Source organism: Gracilinanus agilis, chromosome 5 (assembly GCF_016433145.1).
Source record: "Gracilinanus agilis isolate LMUSP501 chromosome 5, AgileGrace, whole genome shotgun sequence".
Lineage (NCBI taxonomy): Eukaryota > Metazoa > Chordata > Mammalia > Didelphimorphia > Didelphidae > Gracilinanus > Gracilinanus agilis.
The window spans coordinates 92,769,565-92,791,525 of record NC_058134.1 but is presented as its reverse complement, the minus strand read 5'-3'; the positions used below and the strand labels follow the sequence as shown (position 1 = coordinate 92,791,525).

At 34.8% G+C, this 21,961-nt stretch overlaps 1 protein-coding gene across 1 annotated transcript in view; it reads left to right on the top strand.

Moving 5' to 3' along the window:
- DPP6 (dipeptidyl peptidase like 6) overlaps positions 1 to 21,961 on the top strand; it is a 993,205-nt gene that overhangs the window by 658,886 nt on the left and 312,358 nt on the right. Inside the window, exon 6 of the mRNA XM_044677974.1 lies at positions 4,390 to 4,442. Coding sequence (XP_044533909.1) covers positions 4,390 to 4,442 — 53 coding nt within the window. The remainder of the gene's footprint in view (positions 1 to 4,389; positions 4,443 to 21,961) is intronic.

Sequence of the window (21,961 nt, the reverse complement as noted above, 5' to 3'; positions counted from 1 at the left end):
GCAAAGATACTAGAATAGTTTTGCCATTTTCTTCTCCAGCCCATTTTACAGGTGAAGGAACTGAGGCAGTGTTAAATGACTTGCTGAGGATCATAAGGCTGCCAGTATCTGAGGCCAGATTTGAACTCACGAAGAGGAATCTTCCTGACTCCAGGCCCAATACTCTATTCACCCCACTACATAGTAATTATTATATAGCAAGATCTATCGAGAGGCAGCATTAGAGACTGACGAGAAGGCCAAATGAGTTTAAAATCCCTCCTTTGACATGCTCTGTGAGACCATGAGTAAATTACTTGTCTTCTCAATTCTCCAAGTAATCCTCTAAAACAGTAAGTTACCGAACAGGTGCTGATATGCATTAATGGAAGGGTTTCTACACTGAAACTCCCTTGTACACTGAAATCACAGTTCTAGACATCCCTTCCTCCACCAAGAAAGGAAAAAAAAGGTCTCATGCTGCTTCTGCATATGCTGTCATTTAGAATAGAGAAGTGTATTCTTTAATTCTAAAAATAACTCACACTCACATTTGTGACCTCAGATTCCTTTTAGAAATTGAATTAGGTGCTATCTGAAGTTCTTTCTAGCTCTATGTACATGAGATTTTGCAGTGTTTTGTGATTCATAAAGCTCTCTATATGCTGTACAGATCCTTATCATATAATGAATTACTCTCTTAATTTTATAGGTGAGTAACCAAAGACTCAGAATGGCCAAATGAGTTGCTCAAGCTCACACAGTTGTCAAGGAGGTCTCGTGACCCCAAATCCAGTATGCTTACTACTATTCCATGCTTAACCTATTCCCTTTAGAATAGCAAATACTGACTAGACTGCTAAAATATATTCAGAGCCAAGCTTATAGATTAGGGACAGAAATATCGATGCTTTGAAGGGCTATTGAGTTTTTATAAAGATTGTTTATTCCTTTCTACAGAGAGAGGGGAGGAAGGTGGAGAGCTATAGAAGAGGAGGGAGAGAGAAGATATGTCCTAGTCCTTGAAGGAATAAAATAGTTAGCACAAGTGGCTATTTGCACTAATCTGAAAACATATTCTGTTTTTGTTACTGATTGTCCTTCCTCCACTGTTATATTGGTGCTGATCAACATCCTCCCCTTGATCCTTCTAATCATGCCATTTCCTCTATATTTCCATTTTTCTTCTTCCCTCCACATTTCTTCTTTCTTGTCTTCTTTCTCCTGTCATTTCTACAGTATCTCAATTTTGCATGAAAGGCTTGTTGTATAGAATAGACATTTATAACTAAACAAAGACTTTCTTTCCTTCCATGGTTTAAACTACCTAATCAATGCACTTGTAACTTTGGTACTTCCTTCTGTTTTTACTTTTTTGTTTTTGGATACTTACCCAGGAATTACTCTTTTGTCACCAAAGGTCTCCACTAACATTTGCAAACTCCACTGGAATCTAGAGCTCTTCAGTCAGATTAAGAATTCCAATAATTGTAATATTTTACTCTGCCATGATTTCTCTTTTTTTCTCCAGATGAATTGAATATAATAAGGATAGGTATGGAAATTAGTCTTATGATTCATTTGTTTTAGAGAACTCCAAGGCTAGAAAATCCTCTATACTAATATGGACTGGAATCATCTTTGTAATTTATAGAATTTATAATCTTCAAGAGTTGCCTAGAAAACAAGAAATTATTTGACTTGCCCAAGGTCACACAGGAATGATATGATAGAGGAAGAATATGAATTCAGACCTTCCTGGATTTGAGGTAGTCTCTCTGCCACTCTACCATGCTATTTCTCATCAAGGGCAGGTACTCTACTTATACCTCTTTTTTGCTTAGGTATAGTATAGTGTTGTATAAACTATAAACTCCCAGAAAACTTTTTTGTGGTATAAAAATGGCATTGTTTTATTGATTAGTAATGCCAACCTAGAAGATTATGGTTCGAATATTGACTCTGCTAAACATATTGCATTAAACATATTATCTTGGATAAGCCATTTAACCTCTTTGGTTCACAATTTCCTCATCTATGATATAAATACAATAGCATACATAATTGGTAATTCGTTAACATGCTACTACTATAGCCAATTGGGTTTTGGGTTCCTGAGAAACATTCTAGGAATGGGCTCAATCCAAAGGGGTACAAGGACAGAGTCCTGGAGGAAAAAAGTGTTTGGGTCCAAAGTTTAATCAGAAAAAAACTAATGAAAACCTTAGGATTCTAGATTTAGAGTTACAATAGACCTTAGATGTAATTAATCTTACTCCCATGTTTTATAAATGAGAAAACAGGTCCAAACATATAAAGTGACTTGCCCAAGGTCACCTAGCTTTTAAGTGGTAGAACTTGAATTTTTCAGGTCATTCAACCACAAATCCAGCACTCTTTCCACTACAATACATTGTGTAAGACCAAACCAGGATACACTGAAGTACCAAATCCAGAAAGAAAAAAACCCGTGTAACTAACAATGGCTGCAGAACTGGGAAAATTCACTACAGGTAGTAGTAGATATTAGTTTGAAGACTGTTGGCTTTTCCTTTGTACACTGCTTTGTAATAAACAAGTCACCTCTAGTTCACGTGTTAGATTTGGCATTGGGATGTTCCTTGTTTGAACCAGCATGACTTCTAATTTATTCTTTCTGATCACCATTTTTCTTCAGAAGGATTCTTGCCAGTGAGAACATGTCGACATAGCTATAACTAAATTGGCATCCAATTGGTATTCATATGTAAATACTCCGAATCTAGTAGTCATGGAATATGATAGTGTCTGAAAAAAGTAAAATGTGAGTCATTTAGAAGTCACTGGAGAGATTCATGGCTGTTCTGAGTAGGCTGCTGAATACTACCAATAAGGAAGGAGACTTTATGGAAAGAAATCTACAGTAGCCACAATAGGGCAAGAAGGGATGAAGAGATTAGGATTTGTACCACTGGAAGAAGCATCCACATTGATGAGATCACAGGTTAATTGAAATGTAGTAGTATGTAAACTGTGGAATGAAGTCATCTTGCATGACACCATGGAGGATTTTGACTTTATAAAAGGATGATGATATTGAGATAGTTGTGGTTGGTCATTATGCACTTCTAAAAGTATCTGTGTCTTACAAAGGAAAATCTTGACTCTCTTTTAAAGTTCCTAGTCATACTCATATATCCCAGTCCTACCCATTCATTTTTTTTCGTGGTGCCTTTTCTATCTCATTTTTCTTCTCTTTCCCCCCCTTATTTAATGTTGCTAGAGAGATAGAAGTAAAAAAGAAGGGGAAATGGGTGCAACAAGGATGATAGATTTAGAGTTGGAAAGGTCATTAACAGTCTGTGAGTTTAACTCCCTTATTTTATATATGAAAAAACTGGAACCCAGAGAATTTAAATGACTAACTCAGGGTCACACAGGTAGTAAGTAGCAGAAGTTAGATTTGAACTAAGGTCCTCTTGCTCCAAATCCTCAATATGTTTTCCGTGATACCACAGTGCCTCTCTAAAGCAAGGAAGCAATTCATTTTCCTTTCATTTCAGTGCAATGCTGAGTTCCATTAATTCCTTGACATTTGGTACTCTAACCAGGAAGTAGAAGAAGGAAGCCTAAAATTAATTGATTGATTGAATGAATAAATAAACTGGAATATCAGTCCTTCATTCAAACATAACACATACTCACATCTGCTTAGGTAGCCAATGGAGGACAAATGGAATGACACATGAGAGACTTTTTTTTAATGATTTTAGCTTAAATGCTTGAAAGTTTTCTTATCAACATTAAAAGACACAGCAGGTACAGAAAGATAGCATTTTTGACACCAAGAAAATTATGATAGTTCCTGATTGGTTTTTTGGTAGGTTTTCCATCTGTGTGACATCCTTTGGAAAGTTTAAAAAAAAAGAGACACATAACGTTATGTAAGAGGGGTGTTTAATTTACCCAACTAAACTTATCTTGGCCTCAAAATGGGATTTTGCAACTCACTAGGTTCAGGGAAATGGCATTTCTGGTTTTGTCCTTTGCTACCATTTCCAGAGGACTCCAGCAGTGAATATCTATTATTGTCCTGTTGTGTCTAGCTATAACCATGTCTGACTGCCTCCAAATGACCAAGGTGAACTCATTAATACTAGGTGCTATTTTTAGCCACAGCTGGGAATATGTTCTCTTAATTTAATCACAAACCTGGTAGCCATGGGGATGACACTGCCCTGGGTACTGAGTGGAAAGGATGAAAAGAAAACAAACATGTTATGTAAATTAACTTCCTAAGTAAATAAAAAGCTTTGCTTCCTGGGTAAGGGATTAACTCCTTGTGTTCTAAAGAGAATTGGTTGTAATAAAGAAATGAGGTATATATTGTTACAGTTTGTTTCATGGCATTTTTTTATTTGTGTCTTACAGATTTATCAGCATTCATATACTGGATATTATTTCCTGAGCAAAATTCCTTTTGGGTAAGCTTCTTCTTTTTTTGTCCTTTGGAATAGACTTTTATGGATGTACACAAAATGGAACAAGGCCTGGAAAATAAACTTTTCCTTAAGACATCAATTGGTGAATACTCTAAGGACAAAGTATTCTAAATTGTAAACATTCTTGCAACATATGGGATTCCAACCTAGAGAGTAGGACTTAGCTACATCTTTGAGACATGGTAACTCTGGGGAAGTGACAAAAATGAACCCTGTCTTTGAAGGAGCAGTGGCTTGTTGCAGCTGCACAAGAGAACAAGTAGCCCTTTAGCAGCTAAGTTTCTAAATTACAATTAGTGTCAGCAATTAAAATAGTTGGTGTTAATACCTCTTTAAAAATCTTCAATCTGTTTCCCTTTTGTGACAATTCCTCCTTACAGTCATTCTCACCTTGTTGATGCAAGTCATATATTTATACTCAAGTTTCTATTGATTGAGAAAAAATTTGATATTTTTCATAATCAGATATCACCTGCATAAAAGATTCAAGTGGGAGAAGATGGTGATTTGCCACAAACTTCCTTATTTGAACTTGTAATTTTTTTTATCAGGTAAGGCCAGGACATTATCCCACCAATATCCTTCAGAGCTACTCAGAGGAAAGTAGATGGCATAGTGCAGTGATGGTGAACCTTTTAGAGACCTTAGAGACTGAGAGCCCAAACTGCAACCCTCATGCTGCATGTGAGCCCCCCTCCTGCCCCCTACTTTACCTCCAACAGGGGAGGGAGGAAGGGTTCCCATTGGGCTACTGAGAAGAGAGGTGAATCATGTGAGAAATGTCCTAAGGCACATATGGAAAGGCTGAAGGGAGCACCACCTCCCAGCTTGTGTGCCAAAGGTTCACCAACGTGGACATAGTGGACAGAGAACTAGACCCGGAGTCAGGAAACCCTAATTGGGTTTTCTTTCAACTCTTACCTTTAGAACCTGTCAGTCATTTGAAAAATGGAAGCCTGGTTATAAGATGTAGGAGTGGGTAGAAAACAGAGGTTGTAAATGAGAGACTAAATCTGTTATTCCCTGTACAAAATAATAAAACCGTACTGAGATATTGTCCCCATCTTATCATATTTGAGCCCTCAAAACTAAAGTTTGGATTTTTACTATGGAAAGTGTGGGAAGAGTTTTGTTGGCAAAACAGTTAAAGTTACACAGGTTCCCAGAAATGTTGCATTTGAAATTTTAAGTCTTTCTGAGGAGATAAAAAACTACTTCAGAAACCATTAAATAATGGTTGTAGAGATGCCTATAGATACCAACTTCTTAAAGCTTGTGAAGTTCTAGTCTGAGGAAACTAATATGAAAAAAGACATTTTACTGGGAATTCACACATACTGTTAGGCATAATGTATTGTTGAAAGGTAGATGAATAGATCTAGAAAAGGTATGATTAAAATACCGCACTGAACTTTTAGAATGATCAAACTATTCGAAGTAGATAGTATATATTTGTAAGGCTGAGATATCAATGGTATTTTTCTTTTTTTAAAAAAAGCATATTTTAAACAGTAGCTCAAATATGCTTGACTAAGGAAAAATTATTACGTTATTTTTCATGTAGATTTACATCTTCCAAGGTCATGTCAAGCACAAATGTAATTGTGTCTTGAGATTTATCTAGCTATTCTGGGAATAATAACATTTATTGTAGATGGCAGGTATTATATTGCATCTTATAATTCAAGAAAAAGTATAAAAGAATTCTCTTCCCATCATTTTGAGATAACACACTAACATAACATTCATAACTTATGAGAGAAAATTCCAAGATCCAATCTTTCAAAGTTATCAATGATATAGAAAATCAAAAGATAATACAGTCATATTCAAAAAGCATTATTTCAATATACATAACAATGGTAGCTGACCTTTGTGAAGGGCCTTCTAATACAAAACAATGTTAGCATTCTTTCACATCTGCTCTTCAAATGGTTCGAAGCGTGAGTGTTATTTTTTCCATTTTTTTCAAAGAGGAAACTGCACTTTAGAAATGAGAAATGATTGACCCTAAGCTACAAAGTTAGCAAGATTCAAATCCAGTCTATCACAGCCCAAATTCACTATCCTTTTCCCTCTAATAGATCTCATGGTAATCAGCTGATATCCTCTTATAAGAAAGGTCCTTTTGATGCTTTATTCAAAAAATATTAGTAACTAGATTCACACAAATCTAAGTTACACCAAGTTTCACAATAAAAGAAATAACAAATAGTTCTTGACAAAATGAAAGCTTTCTTCTGCTATTCCCATAATATCCAATATAAGTACTAGGAGGGAAGGAGAAGAAAGAAGGTTCAGTTAGAGTTGATATCCTGTTCTCTGTGATGTAAAGATAAACCCAATCTACTTTGCTACTTTGGTTACTGATCAGAATTTCCAAAGAGCCTATAGACACATCTTTTCACCTGGTTGTTCAGTGTCCCATATGTAGTACATAGCAATGCTAGGATAGGAATCCTATGACTTCTTATTGTACTTTTTTCTCAAAAGCAAAATGAACCTGCAGTAAGGAACACTTAAAAAACATAGGGTAGAAGTATGTCATAGTCTTAGATTTGTTTGATGTTGTATTCCTTTATGTCATATCATATCTCTAGTCCTGAGGAAGCAAGCATGATTTGCTTTCCTCAAGCCCACTTTGCATTATGGAGATCTTAGATTTCTTCATTTTACAGGAAGAAAAAGCTAAGGCTTTGAGAGACTCAGGGACTTACTGAAGATCACCTAGCTAGTTAGTGGCAGGGCTAAGATTTCCCCCTCAGGTTTTCTGACTGCAGAGTTGGTATTTATTACACTGAGTCATACTGGGTAGTTTGGGAAAAATCAAAAAAGACTTCTAGTGTATCTATGGGTAGTGTCTGAGGCATAAACCTTAAGATACATTTGTATTTGATACAAGAATGAGTACAATTTTCTTTCTTTAAGAAAATTTTTAAAAAAGATTTTTATATTAAAAGATTGCTTTTAAGTAATATTTTTCAATAAACAGATAATCCTTTTTGGCACAACTTTTAAAAGAAAAAAACACCTAAGATGCTTTAAGTATCCTTCCCACTCTTCTGAACTGTTCTCATTTTACCTCACTTGAATCATTATCTGAAATCAAAAATCATTCCTAGTGGATCATCTTCAACCTTTGGACTTGCTCAGCATAAAAGCACCCCAGGAACTGCTAATCTCCAGGTGCTTGTGTCTCTTTTTCAACCTTATGCTATTCAAGTTAATCACAAAGAAGGTCTTAGTTTACCCTTTCAACTTCCCTTCTCAGAGAGTTCCTTTCTCTTCACTCCTTGCCAGAAGCCTAGAGTGGAGTGAGGTACTTGCATCTAACTCCTTAGGAATGTAGTACAGGAGCTTCAGATGCAGGTTTTCCAGAAGCCACTTTCTTAGAAGCCTGGAATCTCTTCAGTAGATCAGGCAATTTCTGAACAAATTTTAAGCAGAATTTTAAAGTAGTAATTAAAACTGTTAATCAAAGTATTTCCAAGTGACAGTGGAACCTTGCCTTCAGGACATATTGATTCTAGTGCTAATCATCTTCCCAGGGGGTTGATATACCCAGCTAATTTCTCTTCTTTCTCTTCCCCCACCTTATGCTCCTCTTATTCCTCTCTTTATGTTCCCCTTATTCTTACTTCCCTTCTCCTTCCATTTCTTCTCATTTCCTCTTTTCTTCTTTCTCTTTCTCTTCCTATTCCTCATTTCTCCTTTTTCTGCTCCTCCTGCTTGGCATAATATGATACAATTGATTTGACTTAAGAAGACCCAGGTCCAAGTCACAACTCTGGTTTTTTCTACTTACTACCTACTACATGGTCATGAGCACTTTAAACTCTAAGCCTTATTTTCTTCATCTATAAAAAGAAAATAACGATAATGGCTCGATTGTGAAGAATGTTCTTTGTAAACCACAAAAAGTGCCCAGAAATTTGGGCTAATTGCTATTATACTATTTTTTTCCTAGCTGGGTACAGATAGTATGACTGTTAATGCCACAGAGAACGATAGGCAGCATGATGTGATGTAAAAAAGCATTGGATTTGGAGTTTTAGAAATTCCTCTGTTTAATGACAGTGATCACTACCACCCCCATCTGGGGTCTGAATTTCATTATCTGCCAAATGAACTTGCCTGTTTCTATTTACATGTTTTACTAGATGATTTAAGGTCTCCTCCTCTTCCCCTTCTACAAATTCTTTGATCTGTGGAAGATTTTTATCCAATCTTAACATGCTTTTATAATACTATAAATATGTATATATGTAATGTGTATAGCATACATTTATAATACATGTACATATGAGAGGGAAAATTGCTTAAAATGGCAAGGAAGATCTGAGCTTAAGTCCTGATTATGTGATCCTACACAAGTCAAACTCTCAAGACTCTAAGCAATTCCCTAAGACTGCAAGTCACAGAAAACATAAAGCCCTGCTTTGGCAGGAGTTTCCTCACCCATGAGTTCCCAACACTAATTAAATACAAGTGCAGTACCTATCTCTATTTGTATATAAATCTTATGCTAATCCTACAGATTATGAAGGGCAAGCTCTCTAAACTTTTCTAGTTATAAATGAGAAAAAAACATTTGTAGGAGGATTGGGAGTATACCACTCTGTATATTTGTAGCATTTTGCTCTAAAATTCTCCCACTGTTGCCATATAGCTTAAAATGATATAATTCCATGATTTCAGAACAGCCACACTTACAAGTAATTCAAAAGTCACTGGAAAGATATCTTGTGGGTAAAAGGCATATTATCACTGGCAACTTTCTTTTAAAATCAATGTATAACAAGAAAAGGAATTGGACTTTACATGTATAGACAGCAAGAAATGAAATCTGGATAATCCAGTGCAATATTGGTAACCTTATACTAAAACATATGATGGAAGGTTCCAGTGTGTTAAGTGGCTTCTCTGGAGAATATTTTTGAAGACTTGGATAAGAATCATACAAAATGAGAAACAATAAAGAGATTAATATGTGTATTCAGTGATATAGAGAATACCATCACCAGTGACCAATATGATGGAATTGTTTCAATGTCTTTGTCAAATTATCCCAAATTTCCTGTCTTCAAGTAGTTATAATTATTTTCTTTGCACTGAACAGGAAATATTTGAACCCATCCATCCCACTCCACATATCCCTATTGAATTTTTGGTGGGTTTTGAAAATTCTTATGTAATATAAAGAGATAATAAACTCAACAGCAGAATTTCAGGGTATTGGCCAAGCCTTTATTTTCCAAAACTGAATATTGTGACAAAGAATAAGATTTTAATATAGGTGTTAGCCAAATATTTTTCCAGCTCCTTTGGGGGGGGATATTTGAATACAAAAAGAATCTGAACCATGATTTTATAGTGGTGATTTTAAACCTATCAATCAAAATTCCTACTAACCATCTTTCTAATTTATGACCCAATGTCCCTAACGTTGAGACACTTAACAAAAAAATCTGTTGCAAAATACTTATAGCTTCTTTGTCTAATGACCGAGAAAGCCAAGATATTTAATAAAATTACTTGCATGCTTTATATATTCTTCTGTCTTTCTAACTGTATTCCCAGGAGAGCTTATTCCCTTGAACTTGATAACTCGGATATGTATTTATCAAATACATCCCATGGGAGTGTCATGATGTTAGCTGCTGTTGGAGGTTCACTAGAAAAAAAAGCTACATTTTTTTTGTCCTCGGGGAACTTAAATTATATTTGAGAAGACAAGTAACAAGATTTAAATGTTTATGTGCAAGTAAAGCACAGACCACAACTTTGGAAGAATATTTTTTAATGTAAGTTTGGCTTTGGGTATAAGACTCTTCAGAGTGTCAAATAATGACCATGGTAGCAAGTGCGGTAGCTGCCTGTGTCAGAGCCTTTGCAATTTAGCACATTTCTTTCCGGTCTCTTCCTTTTCTTGTGCAATTCACAAGGGACCAGGTGGCTGAACCTTCCCTATCACAGTGCTGTATGTTGGCTCTGTATCCCAAGATGCCTGTATAGCTGCCAGTGGTGGTTAGAACAGAATCGTGCCCAACACAGGAGAGAAGAGAAAAAGAGAAGGTAACAGAGGGTAAGAGAAGATGTATCTACTGAAAAGGGCATTGCATAATTTCATGCCCTGCCAGTAAACAGGAAGAAACCCACTGTTAATTGCCTTCTGTATCATTTCAGGACCCTGGAGAGCTCACTGCATCTGTCTGTTGATTGTTTTCTCTCAGTAAGTTAAGAGGAACAAAATTAGGTTATGTGCTAATCCTCCCTCATTGAAGCAGAGTCAAGAAAAATTTCATAATCCCACTCATATCTCTGCTAACTGTGTTTGGTTTTTGGTAGGCTGTAGATTGATATTTGTTAGTTTCTCAAACAGATTCTGGATTGAAAGCCAAGAAATTTGGTTTACATTCCCAAGGAAGTTACCTGGTTATGACTGATTGGTACCAAAGAATAAAGTAAGGAAACAGTACCGTTTGTCCTCTTTTGAAACATGCCACAACGTGTGAGAAATTTAGCCATAGGCAGGATATCTCTGCCAGTCCTACAGACTGATCTGAACTCTTGGGCATAGATGTCTATAAAGTGTCCAAAAGGATCCTAGATCCTTTACAAATATGATCATCTTTAATTCATGTGAAACAAAAAGTTTTAAAAATGCAGACTTAGCACAAAAAATTTAAAAGGTTTGGGAACAAGATTAGCTACATATAATCCCTTTCATCCTGTTGGGTACTGCTGTGATTAAGATACATTCAGTGAACCTACAGAAGATGAGCTTGCATTCTACTTCTGTTGTTCACATTCAAACAGTCTACAGTGCATTAAATATGAAAGAATAATGGCAAGAAAGTACATTTTCCCAGGAATATTTCTATATGAACACTATCAAAAAAGAAAAATGATATGATAATGATTAAGTAATTATTAATTTTCTTTTAGGGAAATTAATGAGTACTCTGGGAGCTTAAGGATGATAGGTTCCCATACCTACCCTTCTTATCTTCCCTCTAACTGTCCCAGTTCAGAATCTGCAATATTACATATTTGTGATGTCCAAAGTACCACTTTGGGCTAAAGTAGGGTTATATCATCCAATAAAACTTCATCTAAAAGTATTTTACATTTAAATACTTTTATATTTCACAAACATTCTTCTATTTGATGGTCACACTGATCCTGTGAGATGGATTGTAAAAAAAATTAACCCCATTTTAAGGAAAAGGAAACTAAGATTCTGAAAGGTATGATGATTTGCCTATCCCTAGAATATCTTCCACCACCTCTACACTCTTTTTATGCCCTGTTCCACACTGATCTCAAGTAAAACTTCTCAGACTAATCTGAGCCTCCTGTATTCACTTAAATTATGTTATTGTTCTCATGGATTCCCTTCAGCTAACTTTCATTTGTAGTTAATTTAAGTGTTCAGTGACATCTTTCCCCTCTATGACTAGAGATTCCCTGATGAACAGGTTCCATTTCTCCCTATTCAGTTCATAAATCATGTGGTCTTCTTGTAAATTGTACTTAATCTTGACCCTAAACTGTTTATACATTTCCAAACAAAAGGTTTTCCAAAATAAAAATAAAGTGAAATCTGAATTCAATGTTTATATTGTTTGAAGTGGTACTAATACAGAACCATTTTCCCATTGAGACTTTATGTAGCATTTTTGTCCATTTTGGCCCCACAGACACTATGAGAAATATTGGCAGTTTGCAGAGAACCATAATTAGTCTTAATTCCAGGAAAAACATCTTTTTACTGATTTGACTTTCCAAGAGTTTAGTGGTCTGCCTACAGAGGTAGTAGTTTCCTTATTGCTGAAGGTGTTCAGATAGAGAAGTTAAATGACCTTGAAGTTTATGTGGTAGAACAGAAAGATCACTAACTCTAGTCGTGGAACATGGATTATAGTCCCATTTCTTTTACTTACTACTTACTATATGTGATCTTGGACAACTTAATTTCCCTGAACCTCTATTTATTCCCTAAATCTCTAATGGATATTATGAATAGGAAATTACTATTGAGGTTGGAGTTTGGACTATTTAAATTCTAATGTCACTTCCAATGCTTAAAAAATGTTTTTTAAACTCTTACCTTCTGTCTTAGAATTGATACTTAGTTTTGGTTCTAAGGCAAAAGAGTGGTAAAGGCTGGACAATTGGGTTTAAGTGACTTGCCCAGGATTACACAGCTAAGAAGTGTCTCAGGCCAGATGTGAAGCCAGGACCTCCTGCCTCCAGGCTTTGCTCTCTTTCCACTGAACCACCTAATTGCCCTCCTTCCAAATTTTTATTAAAAACCTAATTTAACACAAATCTAAAGATCCAGTGAGTCTGAATGTATTTGACAAGTTTATTAAGCACTCTCTCTGTATTAAGAGCCTTTGTCATTGCTATTTTGTTCATGTTAGACCCAGGTTAAACACCCATGGAAACCTTCCTTTCCCACTAAAGTTAAGCAAGTAATCATAGATCTTAATATAATATTGATACTGGACATTGCTTATCAATTTTCAAAAATATACATCAGAATGTGAAGACAGAAGATGTTATTTCATCACATTGCTACATGGTCTTATTCATCTCCATGTTGAGCAAGCATTTAACCAAAGAATTTTTATTACTCATGGATCTAGTTACTTCTGCTTACAGTTTTCTTTTGAGAGAGAGAGAGAGAGAGAGAGATGGAGGGGGGGCAGTAGAGAAAGAAGCCAAACTCATGTTGCCCTTGGGCTCCACCTAGTGGATTTTCCCATCAAGTCTGAATACTTTCATTTTTAAAAAGCTATCTTTTAACATTTTCTTGCTTTGAGTATATAAATACTCACTTAGAGCCAGATGAAATATAAAGATCATTTAGTATGTTTAATAAATGAGAAAACTGAGACACTTGGAGGTGATTTTCCTGAAGTCACAAAGATCATGAATCTTACATAGGCTATCATTTTCAAAAACATGGCGATTCCTTTTTTGATCTTTGCATTGAGTGTATTTCTAAGTTCTAAAAAGCATCAGATTTAGTTCTACACTGAGAAATAATGAAAGAAATTGGAATTTGTAGATAGGTAGGTTCATTTCCAAGAACCAGTTTTATTTGGGGCCTGAATGCCTAGCCACATCAAAGGCTGTTATAAGAAATCAATTCTTCTGGCCTAATTTGAGGAATAGTAATGACACCTCCAGGAACTGAGCACTTTGGATATGGCTCAGCATTACCACCCAACTTGTAAGAAGTACCACTTTTTATTCTGCTGATAATTATTTTCCTTTCTATGTCCAGGTAATACCAGGAGATGGGCAGCTAGATGACACATGGATAGAATGCCAAGCCTATAGTTAGGAAAACTCAACTCCATGGGTTCAAATCTGACCTCAGATGCTTATAAATAATGCAACTGTGGACTAGTCACTTACCCCTATTTGTCACAGTTTCCTCATCTATAAAACAAGGTGGAGAAAGAAATGGCAAACCACCCCAGCATCTTTGACAAGAAAATCCCAAATGAGTTCATGTAGAGTCAGACATGAGTAAAAAACAACTGAACAAAACAAAATACAGGAAAGCTCCAGTGAAATAGATTGCATAGCTTAGCTTATTTTTCATATAATATATTTCTGTAGGTGACATCTGGTTAGAAGGATCATTTAAGGTACTTAGGCTGGAGAGAGTGTAGACAGGCATAATGATAGTTCCCTGCTTTCTTTTGATAATAATGAGGTCAGGGAGTGGGAGAGGGAATGAAGGTTGGTTTTATGTACATGAGCCTTAGGTAAATCTCATGTTAACTACTGAGATGCTTCCCCCTTGGATCTCCCAGAAAAGGCTTTGTGTGCAGCACTGGGGAAATGAATGGTTTGACTTAATTCCCATGAAATCAAGTTTACAGCAAAATATATGTCTGTCTTTTGAATTCAGGCTCTTTGTGATATCTGCCTCACTTCTGCCAAACCCTTTCTTTTTTGCACTAAAGATTGATAGTGTCTTCTAAAAGAGGAGGTGCTAGAGAAGTATACAATTCTTCATCTCCACAAATTATTCACTTTGGAGGAATTACATAGAGCATTTATATAGATGGGAAAGAAATATTGAGTTGGCTTAGAAGGGGAGAACCAGAAAACAGATAGAAGACCTTCCTGATGGGCATGTTCCTGAATAGACTGCACCTGGCTACCTTGTCTATACTTAGAGAGACAGACTCAAAGCTGTAAGCCCCACTTTCATGGAATCCTTGTTGTGCCCAGTACATTTAAAGGAAATTCTTGCTCTTGGTGGTACTTGGAAAGAGCACTGAACATAAAGTCAAGAGCCATGGGTTCTAATTTAGATAAATCTCTTAAATTCAATATGTTATACCAATAGCAGAGAAGACAAATTATAACAGATCATTTTAATTAATTATTCTTGCTTTTTGCTCCTTATTTATTTCTGAACTAAGACTGCCTTTCCAAAGGGCTAGAGAGGATATCTGGGGCAGTTGGATGGAACAATGTATAAAGTGGTAGGCCTGAAGTCAAGAAGGCTTCCTAAGTTCAATTCTGACTTTTAGACACTTACTAGCATATTACCCTGGGCAAGTCACTTAATCCTGTTTGTCTCAGTTTCCTCATTTATAAAAATGAGCCAGAGAAGGAAATGGGGACCATTTTTTGCTAAGAAAACCACAAATGGAGTCATGAAGAATCAGACACAACAGAACAAGTCTGTTTCCAAATCATTAGTTGAAATCAATGCTAGCAAATATAACAAAGTTCCTTATATTTGTGGTGTTATATATTTTTCAAAACATTTTAATGCCTGTTTTCTCATTATGTTATTCTGAGAACTTTTTGAATTTGACATCATTAACCCCATTTCCCATATAATGAAGAGAACTCAAATAAGTTAAGTAAATTTCTAAAGTTGCCTAATAGTTCAGATGGGCAATTACCTTGTGAAATAAAACTAGTAGAAGTATTTCTGGGGCAAAGGGTATATACAGTTTTATCACTCTTTTTGCATTAATCCAGATCACTCACAAAATGGTTGGATCAGTTCAGTTTCACCAACAGTGTATAAAGTGTCCTCATTTTTCTATATCCCCTTCAATATTTGTGATTTTGCCCTTTTATCATTTTAGCCAATCTAGTAGGCATGAGATATTATCTTAGAGTTGTTTTGATTAGCATTTCTCTTATCAATAATGATTTAGGGCATTTCTTCAAATAGTTATGTACAGCTTTGATTTTTCCATCTAGAAACTATTCATATCTTTTGACCATTTTCATTTGGAGAATGGATCATGTTCTTATTAATTTGAAAAAGTTTTCTATATTTTAGATATGAGATCTCTGAGAAACTGTCTTTAAAATTGTTTCCTAATTTTATCTTTTCCTTCTAATCTTGGCTATATTTGTTTTATTTATACAAAACCTTTTCTAATTTAATATAATCAAAACTATCCATTTTGTATCTAATAATGCTCTATATTTCTTGATTATTCACAAATTGTTTTATCTAGAAATATTATAGGTAATATATTCCCTATTCCTCTAATTTGCTTGTGAAGTCCCCCTTTATATCTAAACCATGCATTCATTTTGGCTTTATCTTGATATATGGTGTAAGGTATTGGTCGATACTTAGTTTTTGCCTGATTGCTTTCCACTTATCCAATAATTTTTAACAAATAGGGACTCCAAAAACCTAGATCTTTATTTTTATTAAACACAAAGTTACTACAATATTTTCCTACTGTTTTTGTATGACATCTGTCCCATTTCACTGGTTTACTTTACTAATTTCTTAGTCAATACCTGATAATTTTGATAATTACTGCTTCATAATACAATAATAATAAATAATATAATAATAAAAAAATTTTACAATCTGTTATGGAGTGGTTTTGAGATTGAGTTCCCAGACCTTCAGTGTCTTAATCAAAGCATTCTGGAATCCTGTCAGTCTCAACAGATCTCCAAGATCTCTTCAGGCCAGTTTTTCTTCACTCTTAGATCATTATATACTAAAAAATCTCAAGAAAATTTGAATGTCATCAGATGGGCAGCTCTTTTTTTTGCTCTTGCTCAAAATCTACTTTTCTTTACATTTGATAAATTTTGACCAACCCATCTGATAACTTATGGGTCTTCTTATTGTACTTTCCTCATTAGAACTGGAGCCTATATCTACCTCCAGAGAAACAGAGAAACTGTTGGAGGAGGAATGCAGATAAAAGTTTATGATTTTTCACTTGTTTATCTTGGTATATATTTGGGGTTTTCTGAGATTATTCGTGTTAAAAAATGAATAATATGGAAATATATTGGAATATATGGAATATATATTGCATAATAATACAGGTATGACCCAAATTAAATTGCTTGCCAGCCACAGGAGTGGGGAGGAAAGAAGAGAGGAAAACAGTTTGAGTCATATAACTTCAGAAAACGTGTGTGGTTATTTGTTATACATGTAATTGGTAAAAAATAAAAAATAAAATAAAATTTAAAATAAAAAATGACTGCCACTAAAACATCAAAAAAAACTGCAGCGAATTGAAAATACAGAATTGATGTAATCACCCTTTCTTCACAATTATTACTATACATACAATACATAAAATTATATATATATATATATATATGCACTAACACAGTTATTACTATAGTATACTGCCGGGAGCCCCTCAGAGAAATAAGGGTCTCTATCAGGGTCCATCAAGTCAAAGCAAATGGCAAAGCCTTACATTGATCCCTATTGTATGAAAAATCAGGCCACAGGATGGATGGATACCCAATCAGACCCCTCTGTGTCACTCTCTTCTGATTAATACTTTTTATTTATTGAAATTACTACAATCTATATTTTTAGGATAGCCTCAAGTTTTGTAGTATATATATATATAAAATTTCTTTATAGAGATCTACTTATAGAACTCCCATTATAGAATTCTCCTTAATACTCTGTAATAAACCAGCATTTAATGAGTTAATAGTTCATACCCTTGAAGCTGCTTTAATCTTTTCTCTCTCTCTTCCTCAAGAGTAGGAAGGATACAGTATGGTAAAATCAAAACATGATACACTCTCGCTTTATTTTCTCGTGCTGAATTTAACCCTATGAAACCAAAACATTCTCACACTTTACTACTTTCCCACATTAGACTTGTCTCCCTGAATTTGGGGGTTCTCACACTCAAATCCACTTTTGAAATATGTTGAAGGTTCTTTTTATAAAAATAAAACTTAGATAAAGTAGAGTTTTGGTAGCCTTGAGGCATGTTTAGTCTCAGTGTAATCTATATATAGAATTTTATAGAAATTTACCAGGTGTGCCAGCTTAAACAGTATAACCTTGAGTTCTTCTATGTTTTGGGTTTGAAATGTAAAATTTCCCAGCATTTGTGTGACTGAGAGAAAGGTATAAAAATAAAGATTTGCAGGAAGTCTGAGAGAACATCTTCCGGAAATCCACTATGTCTCCGACTCTCTCTTCCTCCCTCTCAGCTAAACCATAATACCTCTCAAGATAACAGGAAACTGCTGATTAGCTTCCAGCACTATACACTATACAAAAGAGGCCCAAATTGTCTTTACTCACTGGATCATTGCAATAACTTCCTGACTGATATACCTGTTTGCCCATTACCAAAGCATTTTGCATACTACTGACGTAAGGATCTTCCAAAAGCATAGATTTTGCCATTCAATCTCTTTAGTCAGGAATCCAAAATGATTCTCTATTTTTTGTCAAGGATAAAATAAACTGATCCCTAACTTTCAAGGTCTTACCTTTCTTGACCAAATATATTGCTCAATCCTTTCCAACATTCCTATCCTACTTTGGTCAGGCAGATTTTTCACTGTCCTCTACCCATGACAGATTCATTTATCCAACCATAATTTTACTTATTTTTAAAATTATATGGAACACCCTGTGAATTCATCTCTACCTTTCTAAATCTCAGCCTCAAGTTACTGGAAAGTTCTCAAAAATGAGATTTGGTAGACTGAAGGAAATCATTCTGGTAAGGAAGAAAAGGTGAAGTTATCGAAAGAGATTTATATAGACGTGTAGGGTACTTGTTGACCAGTATAAATTTTGAAAAGACATATATACAAGTTGGAAGTAAAAGCATCAGAGAATAAATATAAAAGTGAAGTAGAGTCCTATAGGAATTATGTTAGTACTTCTAAGACTCAGAATGAGCTGGAAAAAATCTAAGGATAAGAAATTGTGCTTTAAAGCTATTTTGGAGGAAAGCAGAAAAACAAAGAAGAATTAGAACCACTCAGGAATAATAAGACAAGGATAACATAAGATGGTACAGAGCAAGAATGCTTAAAAACAGGACCTTAATAAAAAGCAGTGGTCAGTTTCACCCTATATAAGCAAGAGTAATCCATTCTCAAACCACAACACTGCAAAAGACTTGTCCTATATCCCTCACAAAGCTCTTAGTGTTTTTATTGTTTTGAAAAAGCCAAATGGAGGAGCAACTACCCTACAAACTGTGAGTAGCATATCCTTCATATGAAAGTACCTAAGGAGGATTTGGCAGATTTTCTATTGTTTACATGTGCTTTTCATCTTAGATCTGGTCAACTATGAGCCATATCCTTAAAAAAAACAATGCTGGAGCATATAAAGCAGTAATGATTAAAACTATATGATACCAGCTAAGAAATAGAAAAGTAAATCAGTGAAAGAGAAAAGACCTATGACAAATAGTTTCAGTTATAGGTTTCATTCTGATTTCATCTTCTAGTGGTATAGATATAACATTTGCCATGTAACTATACATTTAGAAAGAATTTCCTGTTAAATATTGGAAAATCAACAGGAATGTTAGCCTTTAGAATAAGCCCTAAGAATCTGGGATAGTGATGAAGGTTTGAAAATGGAAGAGAAAGACTTTTGAAATTGATATTCTACAATAGACTGTATTTTTAGTCACTTAATATACTTAATGGTAGAGAATACAAACTCCTACTGTGTTTATTGTAAACACATTTATTTCAGTAGACCAAGATGCTGTCTTAGGGCAAAGATTCTTAACTCAGTGTTCATCAACTTTTTAAAACATTATGACAAACATTTTATTACAATATTTTTCCTTTGTAACCTTCTGTGTTTTGTTTTGTGTGATTAAAACATTCTGATATATGGTCCATAGGTTTAACAATAATACCCAAGGCTTTGTTGGGGAAAAAAGTTAAGAATCCATGTTTCAGATGATCTCTTCCAACCAATGTCTCCCATGAATGTCATTTATTAAGCTTCTACTATATGCCAACTGCTATGTTAAACATTTTACAATTTTTTCTCATTTGATCCTCATAATACCCTTTTGACGTAGGTGCTATTATTATCTTCACTTGAGAAAGAGAGACATGATAAATATCTAAGAAATTAAGAGTTAGACTACATACATGGAAGATGAATTAGACTTGTTCTATTTGACCCTAAAGACAGAACCAAGAGTAATGTTGAAGTTAGATGGAGCCAGATTTTGGCTCAATATAAGGAAAAGCTTCCTAATGATTAAAGCTACTGCAAAGTAGAATGGTATTTCTTGGGGCCTCTGAGTCTGGCTAATGTTTGAAGCTATATATAGAGATTAATGAGTCAATCTTCCTAAAGCATTCTAAAGCCTTTTTAAAGCTTTGCAATTCTTTAAAGATTCAAAGTATTACTTTATTTGCTCTTGCTAAATTTTCATTTTCAGAATGGTGTTGCCCTCTCCCATTCTTTGCCTTCTTATTTCCCATCAAGATACTTATTATATTAATACCATCACATTAACCTCGAGCACACTGGCTCTGCAGTGTCTATTACTCATTTTTCATGATTTCCAAGACCCACTGAGAAAGATGTCTTATGTGAAAGAACTCTTTTTTTTCTTGTTTCCTACTTCCCCAAGTGTCCTTATTATCTCTGCATTAGCCTATAGAAGATCCTTGCTACAGTTTTGTGTTTTGGATGTTTATCAGAATTCATAAATGGACAGAGTAATCCCTATTGAGAAGCCTACAGTCTGTCAAACTTTCTTTCGTTGATTTGTTGCCAAATTAATTCCAAACACTAAATAACATTTGACTGGAAAGAATAGTACTTGCCACCAAGCAGTGAGTTCTCTTCTTAGGGAAAGAATTATTTGGAATCCATTAAGATGATGGCCTGAATTGCTCTGATGCAAAACAAAATGAAAATATTAATTTAATTCTGAGATGATCTCCATTGACCCTGCCCTATTCCATTCAGTTCAACAAGGATTTCTGAAGTGCTTATTATGTGCCTAGGGAGAGACAGTGTAGCATAATGGATAATGATTTGGCTTTGAAAGAAGTGTTCAAGGACTATCTCTGACACTTACTAGTATTTTACCATGGAGAAGTTACTTAAAATAAAATGATCCACAAAACTCTCATAAGATTGTAGATTGCAAACAATTAGTTGGTCTGCTATAATAGAGGTAATTTCTAAAGTGGGAATTCCTTACTCAAAATGTAAAATAGTACCTACTTTCAAGGGGTTTATATTCTACCCAGTGACACTTATTAGCAGATAAGTAAATGCCCCCAAAAAGTATATACAAATTTATTCTAGTAAAAGAGATGCTAACTAATTATGAACAAGATTGAAACATTATTTGACACATTTATTAGAATTATTATTGTTAAAACCATTATTTTAGTTCTAAATGAAAAATCACAGCATTAAAGGGAGCTTCTTCAAAGGAGGAGCCAATGTCACAGACATAAGAAGCCTTTGGAAAGAATGTGATACATAAGAAATCTGTACGTTAAGAAATATTGGTGGTAAAAATATGGAAGCCATTATTTTGAAATTTTGAAAGATTACTTATAAGTATATGATATGTAAATATTTTAAATGGCTTTTATCCATTAATGTGTGTATGTATTTAAGAAAAAACAAGGGAATAGATTGATGTACTTTTAAAAAAAAAACTTACCTTCTATCTTGGAATAAATACTAAGTTTTGGTTTCAAGGCAAAAAGGGCGGCAAGAACTAGGGAAGTGATATACCCCGAGTCACATAGCTAGGAAGTATCTGAGGCCAGATTGGAACCAGGACTTCTTGTCTCTAGGCTTGGCTTTCTATCCAGAGCCACTTAACTGTTCCTGATTTACGTTTAGTTTTACTTCCAGTCCTATCCTTCTATTACTTTCTTTACAATATCAGGGGCAACATTGCTTTAGCTTAAGTATCTGTTGTGAGGACATTCTGAGGAAGTTTCATCCAAGTTGTCTGAAAGATACTGTTTGTAGATGATGTTCCATTAACTTGATTTCTTTGGATTATATATCCTTGGAAAAGTTCTTATTAACCTCATGAGCTTCATTAAATCAAAGGAAAGAAGCTCTACCCTCAAAAGTAAGTTACAGTCAGACCACTCATCTGTCTACCATTATCATTTGAAAATATGACCTTGGAAGTCACATTGGAGAAAAATGCCATGGCAAAAAGATAAATTTTCAA